At 46.2% G+C, this 8,789-nt stretch overlaps 1 protein-coding gene across 1 annotated transcript in view; it reads right to left on the bottom strand.

The window, feature by feature from the left end:
* Nucleotides 1-3,392: 3,392 nt before the first annotated feature.
* The window catches only part of LOC138473094 (heparan-alpha-glucosaminide N-acetyltransferase-like), a 1,171,537-nt gene continuing 1,166,140 nt past the window's right edge, over nucleotides 3,393-8,789 (bottom strand). Inside the window, exon 13 of the mRNA XM_069611600.1 lies at nucleotides 3,393-4,023. Within this exon, the coding sequence (XP_069467701.1) occupies nucleotides 3,842-4,023 (182 nt within the window). The 3' untranslated portion in view covers nucleotides 3,393-3,841. The remainder of the gene's footprint in view (nucleotides 4,024-8,789) is intronic.

Raw genomic sequence — 8,789 nt, 5'->3', positions numbered from 1 at the left:
GCAAAGGTTTCACACAAAACGCATTAAAACAAATGGCTGATTAATCTCCCGCCAAACACTCTCCGGGTCATCCTGGGTGTTGTGGATTTGCCCTAACTTCCTGTAGTCAAACATAAACACGTAATGGAAACATTAAGTTGCAGGTTTCTTAAATAATTGTCTTAACTAGTTTTCTGCCCAACAATTTGCCAAAGTCCTCATGCCTGTACCAGAATTCCACATCAGCCTCACAATCTCACCTGAATCCTCATGCAGGTTCTGATTCGATGGTGCACTCCCGAGGACACATACACATCCAACAGTTGAGGGCACAGAAATACCTAGATGAATTTGCAGGAGATTTGCCTACATGTAGTTGTGGGGTTACCCAGTCCACTACTGCAGCAAGCATTCTAGACCCTTACCCCACATTCATCACCCCCTACCTTCCACTCCACCAACTGCACTGTCAATTAGACAGAACCCTTATTTTAACTTTGACTCACTAGAGTGTGGCTGCGTTGATGAGCAATAGAGATCTCTTCTTCCATGGTAATGCTGCTATCTCACAGAAACGGGAGCAGCCTCAACACCAGGTCAGTGGCAGTACCTCCGAAATGGGGTAGACTTCCTTTGGATAGTTCTGGCACAGAGGACGTTGTATGTGCATCAGTCCTTTTGGAGACACTGGTTCAGATTTCTGAGGCAAGCATCCAGGGATAGCCCTAAAGAGCAACCTTCCCAGGGGATCCCACGGGGCACCTCACCTGTGCGCCGTTGGGCAAGGTCTCATATGGCACTCAGCCTGGCAATGAACACACTAGGAAAGGTGAGATGGGGCCTGCCCTTTTCGTATGCTGTGGGGCTCTTCCTCTCTACTGAAAGGTCGATGCATCCAACAACCATTGGCACTGCACGTAGGGTAATGAGTGGAGTCGCCAGAAAGCATCCTCTCCCCATTCTCACTGCGCACTGTGTAAAAGAGAAAGAGAGAGAGAGAGAGAGAGAGAGAGAGGGGACTAGACGAGAGAGAGAGGACTAGACGAGAGAAAGAGAGAGAGAGAGAGGACTAGACGAGAGAGCAAGAGGGAATTCGTTTGACAGTGCAAAGTGAGACAGTGAAAATGGGAGTTTGATTCAAAGGCCAGTGATATAAGTAAGGCGAAGAGGCCAAATTGTACTGTGTTACGGCGGGGGGACGACATTGCACCTTGATATGCTTTGTTATGTCTTGTATGCAATATTATGCCAGTAGTGCCCTGCTTTGCATTGTTTTTCCTTGTAGTGCTATATTCTTAATGTTATGATATGCCAGGGTGCAAACTCACGGTTCACATGTGGTAGTCGATTTCCCATGGCCTCCCTTCCATCTATTCACTGACACCTCACAGATATTCCAAGCATTCATGATTTGATGATCCAATGTGGCAGGACATGAATCTTACCTTAGCAACTGACCTAGCCAATGACACACCATGTGGTGACAGTATCATTATTAAGGCAATAAGCCCTGACCCAGCGGGCCATTACCGCATCAGGTAATGCCTTCAGGGACCATAGTTACAGGCCTGATGTGGTAATGGCCCACAAGCGAGGGGCTTATTGCCATTAGTACCCCGGCCCGTTGGACCGGGGTTCTGATGGTATTTATTGTTTTTTTGTATTTTTTTTTGTCAGTTTTCCCTTTCCGTGGTGGCCATTGTAAACAAAGAAAATGGCCAGCATGGAAGGCGAGAATGGACTGCATGTAGTCCCTTTTCCATTTCTACAGTGGCCATCAAATGTAATAAAAGGTAAACAAAAAAATGCCTGCAAAAATCATCTGTACCAATGGTGATCAGCAGAAAGTTGTGACCTATAATAACAAAACCAGAAATGAATCCCTATTGTTACAGAGTTCCATGAAAATACAAGGAGCCTCTAGTTGTGCCTGATCACAGTTGCCGTCACACTACCCGGTGGTACTCTCTAATTTTGGCGGTCTTGGAAAGGTGGGTAAATGGCAGAGGATTCGATCCTGCCACGTCAGTTGACAGACAGATTTTTGTAGGAGATGCTTTTACTGCCGTTTTTCAGATGTCTTAATGACTTGAGCGCCAACGTACAGCAGGAATGAATGAAGCAACATTCTGAGAGAGTGACTATTCTGAAAAATCTTGCTGAGTTGCAGAACGGAGATAAAGGGTAACAAGTACCCAGTGGTCGAAGTGTACCAAAAGAAGTAATGGAACCATGTTCCCTGCTGGCCTGTCCCCAACCCCCACAAACCCTATCACCACGCCCCCTTCTACGCACAATACAAAACCCCAAACACATGTGCCTGCTATTTAAGTGAACGCTCAGTGCAACGCACTGAAATGCAAGTTTCCACTTCTTCCTACACTTCTATTTTAAAGCAAAATAATTCCGGAACGTTTCTTTTTTAAATAAAAGTATAGGAACAGTAAAACATATTTCAGAAAAGTAGAGGAGCACCGCTCGCGCTCACTTAGACCACTGCAAGTGCCTTGCATCATTGTGCCAGAGCTTCCTTGCAGAAGATGAAATCCAGCTGCTTTAAAAAAAATGTATTTTGTATATATTTATTTCTAAAGCGCCGGAGCCCGCAGGCATCAGGGCGCTAACATAGACACAAAAGTACAAACATAGTGACGAGACAATGCATCCGGTCTTCCAATGTTATTTCAAGAATCTAGGAGCACATTTTAGCAGAAAAAATATGTTTTTAACGTTTTCTTGAAATGATTCCAGTCTGTGATCTCTCTGATGGACTCTAATGTTGTTCTGAGACCGTCATTCTCGAAGGTGTGGGCTCGGACCTCAAATAAATGTTCTTCTCTGTCTGTCCCATTGTCTCTGGGTATCTAGTGTTCCATGCATGGGTGGGAACTCTGTGTGAAAACCCCAAACCTGGGTTCCTGTCCTATGTAGGGCTTCCAAGGCACGACCATGGGGATAAGCATTCTGTGATAGGAAAAGGCAAGACAGTCCACATAATTCAATGGCACAATGTTGACTGTCAGGTATGTTATGGCAGCTGCTGTTGCTGATCTCCACAATGCGCAGACATGCATGTTCGAGATCGTTCTGGGTTTACAGGATGCAGAAGTGAAAGGCACAGGAACCCAGGGGTGCTGAGTATGCGGCTGCTCCGGGGCCTGCTCTCCCCACTCCCCGGGACAGGCCATCTGCGCTGAAAGTCCCTATACGTCCAAAATCGTGTCCATCGCCCGCCGGCCCCACCTAATCCCCCGGGGAATATCATAAGTCAACTCCCCTGCAGGAACCCAGTATCTGCTTAGGTTCTTATACAGGAGACATTGGCAGAGCCCCTAACTCTGAGACACAGCAGGTTATTTCTATTAAGAAGAAACAGGAGATAGTGTTTGTTTCAACCTTTTATTAATTCTTTAAATAAGATGCAGGGAGATGTCAAACTGCATTTTACAGCAAGGGTCTGTGTGGTGCAAATACCATGGACAACACTATGAAGATGTTGCAGCGTGGACATCTCTGGCATGATACAGAAATTTGAATTTGAAGGCTTAAAATAAGACTATGAAGTTCCAAAAAGATTAGAGTACAAGTTAGAGAATCTCATACAAATATAGAAAGCTTTCCTGATACCCTCACATTGCCCTGATCCAACACAGGTAATCAACCATCATATGGAGTGTAGTACAGTCTCCATTATCATTTCAGATCTTAGGAGTTGTGCTTAGTTTATATATCCAGTAGACCTGATGCTATGCTTGTATGTGCTGAATGGAGCTCAATGGACAAGCCATTCGGAGTTAGGTCCGGGAACGGGAGGCTCATGCACACATCTTTTCAATTAGATTGGGACCTGCCATTTTTCTACTCAGATTTTTAAGAAGAACTTTTTGCGGAAGAGCAGGTATGCAACAAACACCCAGATGGACGTGCCCAGCAGGTCTTGGGAGAGTGGCTCTGTGTGACTGGTCCAGGACTTCATTTCCCAGTTGAAGGGGAAGTAGCTGCCCAATAGCGAGTGCCCCACGTAAACGAAGATTGAGTTCATCCCTGCATTAAAAAAAAAAGAAAAAAGACGGTCATTCTCAGTAGACAAAGTGTTCGAACAATAGTAAAGGAAACCTAATCTCAAACAATTGTGATGTTACTGAAAGTCGAGATGGCCTTTAGTGATATTCTTAAGCATGTGGTTGGGTGATAGTGATTTCAATGATTGCGCCATCCAGCAGTGGCCTCCAACACCTTTGCTGACCCAGTAGTCATCCACCCAACTATTAGAGGCGGGTGCTTCAACAATGCCCCAGTGTCCAGCAAGGACCCTGGAACCATCAAATATTTGCATTGTAGAAGATTGTTCTTAATAGCAGTCATTTACATCAAGCCCCATCCTGTCACAGTTGCAAAAAGAAGAAACATTCCATAGGAGCAGTTTCCTTTTTTTTCAACCAGTGTTCATGTTTACATTTGAACCTTTTAAGCACTACACAAAAGTTAATACAATAATCATCACAAAACATCAATACAATCCCAATTCACACTTTAAATTTCATTTTACACAAAAGAACATATTAACCGTTAAAAAAAATGTGTTTTTAAAAAAAGATCACAATTTTCTCATCAAGTTGTCATCACTAAAACAAAAGTCTAAAACCATTAATAATTTTGTCAATTCACCCTAGTCCATTGATTTTACAAGCTAATTCCTGCCAAATGAAATGAAGATTAGAATTTAAAACATGATTATCTCCAGAATATATATAAGATGAAACAATATATATGGGATACATTACTCACCGTAATCGTATTTCTGATGCTTGTATCTGCTTAGATTCACATGCTGTGCATAGGCCGACATCTAGTGGAAGCTGCAGAGTATTACAGTTTGTTTTTCGAAACTCGAAAATGGCTGTCGACACAGGGCGTGCCAATAATACTATCCCTAGTGTGACGTCCACTGTACCCAAGATCCCTCACGCGTCTAGGATCCTCAGATTGTATTTTTTTCTGACATGAGGTAGCATGAGGAGTAGCGTGAGTACAGATAATCCAAGCAGATAGACAGAAAGGTAAGACTACAAGCAATCATGCGCCTTCTCTCAGAGGGGAGGAAGGGTGGGTCGCATGTGAATCTAAGCAGATACAAGCATCATAAATACGATTACGGTGAGTAATGTATCCCTTCTGAGGCTTGTGGAATCTGCTTAAATCACATGCTGTGTATAGATTAGCGAGCAGTACCTGAAGAAGGAGGTGGGATGTGAGAAGGGTCATGAGCAAATAAGTGTCTTAGAACCGCTTGTCCCACTTGTGTATCTGCCTTGGAATGGGTGTCAATGCAGTAATGCTGAGTAAAAGTGTGAATAGAGCTCCAAGTAGCTGCTTTGCAAATGGTGTCAAAGGGTACATTTGCAATGAAAGCCAGAGTGGCCCCAATGCCTCTAGTAGAGTGGGCTCTTGGCGTGAAAGGCAGAGTTCTTTCAGAGAGTGAGTAACACAGCTGGATACAGTTAATAATCCACTTCGAGATGGCACCTTTAGAGACGCGATCCCCCTCTCTGCCTGTAGCTACGGAGACAAACAGTTGATCTGTCTTTCTTAGCGGTCTGGTTTTATTTACATAGTAGAGGACCACCCTACGCACATCTAGGGTGTGTAGTTTCACCTCAGCCGGGCTTTGCGGGTTCTGGAAGAAAGCCGGAAGCTCGATGGACTGGTTTACATGGAATTTTGATATAACCAGTTTGTCTTTATGGACAGTAAAGAAGGGATCCTGCACTGACAGAGCCTGAATTTCACGGACCCTTCTTATAGAAAAAATAGCTACTAAGAAGGCCGTTTTATAAGTGAGGTGTTTGAGACTGCTTTTATGCATGGGTTGGAAAGGGGGGCCCATGAGCTTGGCTAGCACCACATTAAGGTTCCACCCTGGTGGTGGGTTTGAAATAGGAGGATGAAGTCTCTTTACTCCTTCCATGAAGGCTTTAACTACTGGTACTTTCCACCACGAAACCTTGATATGGGAAGTGGTGTAAGCCAACAGGGCTGCCAGGTGTACTTTCAGTGAGTTAAAAACCAATTCTGCATCTAGCAGGTGGAACATGTATGTAACAATAGTGGAAGGAGTGCAATCAACCAGGTTGATTTGTCTACTCTGGCACCAGATAACGAACCTCTTCCACTTGTCAAAGTAACAGTGCCTTGTGTTTGGTTTCCTAGATTCCTTTAGGATGTCCATACACCTCTGTGGTAAATTGAGATGTCCAAACTCTATGACCTCAGGAGCCATGCTGCCAGGTTCATTGAGTTGGGTTGTTGGTGACTGTTTGACCTTGGTGCTGGGACAGTAGGTTGTACCAGGCTGGAAGTTTGATGGGCTCGCACACCGCCATCCTGCGTAGGTGTGGGAACCACGGTTGTCTTGCCCACATGGGAGCAACTAGGACGAGCGTCATCGACTCTCTGTTCATCTTGTTCACCACTTTCCTGATGAGAGGAGTTGGTGGAAAAGCATACGCAAACATCCCTGACCAGTTCATCCACAGGGCGTTCCCCTGGGAGTCTGGTTGGGGGAACCTGGATGCAAATCCTGGGCATTGTCTGTTTTCGCTTGTGGCGAATAAGTCTGTAGTGGGGAAACCCCACTGAGAGAAGATATCTTCTACGACCTCTCTGTGTAGAACCCATTCGTGTTCCTCTGGGAGGAAGTCTCTGCTCAGAGCATCCGCTAGGGAATTGAGCTCCCCTGGAACATGTTGTGATGACAGGAAGATGTTCTGTCTGAGAGCCCATATCCAGATTTTCTGGGCAAGCTTGGACAGATTTGGCGAGCGAGTCCCTCCCTGCTTGTTCAGGTAGAACATGGCTGTTGTGCTGTCCGTCCGGATTTGCACTGACAGGTTTAGTAGGTGGGGCTCGAACGCCTGAAGCGCTCTGAATACTGCCAGAAGCTCTAGCAGGTTGATGTGGTTCTTGGCCACTGAGTGAGACCAGAGACCCTGAGCTGTGTGGTGAAGATGGTGAGCTCCCCACCCCGTCAGGCATGCATCCGTAGTGACTATTGCCTGTACTTCCGGATCGTAAAAGGGTTTCCCCTGTGCGAGATTGTCTCTTGTCCACCAGTGAAGGCTTTGTACCAGTGTTGGTGAAACGACCACTAGATCGTCCCACTGACCACTTGTCTGAGACCACTGTTTCGCCAACCATTCCTGCATGGGACGCATGCGCAGGCGCGCGTGGGGGACCAGGTAAATACATGACGCCATCATGCCCAGTAAACGCATAGCTTTGCGCACCGTTATTTGTTGACCGGACTGATAATGCGGAATTTGCAGTAGTATATTCCGAATTCTTTCTTCTGAAGGAAAGGTCAACCCCTCTTGAGGATCTAGGATTGCTCCTAGGAATTGTTTGGAGGTGCTTGGCACCAGGCTTGACTTCTTCTCGTTGATTGAGAAGCCTAACTCGTGGAGGAGGTCGATCATTCTTTGAATGTTTGTCCTGCAAATTCCTGGGGTTTCCCCCGTTATGAGCCAGTCGTCCAGATAAGGGTACACTGGGATTGCCTCCCTGCGTAGGTGTGCAGCCGCCACCGCCAGTACCTTGGTGAATACCCTTGGTGCTGAAGCTATCCCGAAGGGCAGTACCTTGAATTGGAAGTGTCAACTGTCACCTTGAAGCGCAAAAACTTTCTGTGAGCTGGGAACATGGAAATATGAAAATAAGCATCTTTCATATCCAAGGTTGCCATGTAATCCCCCTTTTTTAGGAGGGGGATTACCTCTTGTAGCGTAGTCATGCGAAACTTTTGGGGCTTGACATACTTGTTGGCAGGCCGTAAGTCCAATACTGGGCGCATTGTCAAATCTTTCTTTGGCACAAGGAAGTAAGTTGAATAAATACTCTTGTTTACCTGGTGTCCCGGGACGAGTTCTATCACGTCCTTTTCTAGCAGAATGGCGATCTCCTCGAGGAGAATCTTCTGATGTTCTAAAGAGTGTACTCTTTGTCGTGGAGGATGGTTCCGGGGACGCTGCAGTAGTTCTATACAATATCCTGTGGATACTGTTGACAGCACCCATCTGTCTGAAGTGATCCCTTTCCAAACCTGGGTGAAGGTGGAAATGCGTCCCCCTACTGGGGTTGCGTGAGAAGGGACCCTGAACTGAGCGTCACTGCTTTGGTGGAGGCGTGCCGCCTCCCTTGTTGGGGCTGCCTCTGCCTCTACCACGACCTCTCTTATTACCCCTGCCGTACCCCTGGGTAGACTGTTGGTTGTTGTTCCACTGTGCACCCTGCCCCTGGGAATAGTTAGATCCTCTCTGGGAATGTTGGCCGCGTGGGCGACGAAAATTACTATTCCCTCTCTGGTTAGGGGGTTTATTGGTTAACTGGCCAAGGGACTTGAGTGTTTCGTATTCGTCCTTGGCATTCTTTAGTGCATCTTCGACCGCCTTACCAAACAACAGATCGGTTTCCACCGGTTTGTCCAACAATGATGCCTGAGTTTCTGCCTTAAAACCAGACTGCCGTAACCACGCATGTCTTTTGATAACAGTGCCTTCCGCTATCAATCTGCCTGCGTTGTCTGCGGCGTCGAAGGTTGCTTTCAAAATGCAACCAGACACGGCTCTACTCTCTGCGGAAATCCAAGCTAATTGGCCCTTTAAAGGTTCAGGAGCAAAGGCTATGAGTGCTGCGACCTCTTCCCACTGATGGCAGTTGTAACTGGCCAACAGGGTGGTGGAGTTTGCAATCCTTGCTTGATAGGCGGACGTTGAGGCTACTTTCCTGCCGAAACCGTATAGTTTTTTGCTCTC

Source organism: Ambystoma mexicanum, chromosome 8 (genome assembly GCF_040938575.1).
Source record: "Ambystoma mexicanum isolate Mex_15411 chromosome 8, UKY_AmexF1_1, whole genome shotgun sequence".
NCBI classification, from domain to species: Eukaryota; Metazoa; Chordata; class Amphibia; order Caudata; family Ambystomatidae; genus Ambystoma; species Ambystoma mexicanum.
Note: the sequence above shows the minus strand (reverse complement) of the source record. Positions and strands in the feature narration are given on the sequence as shown.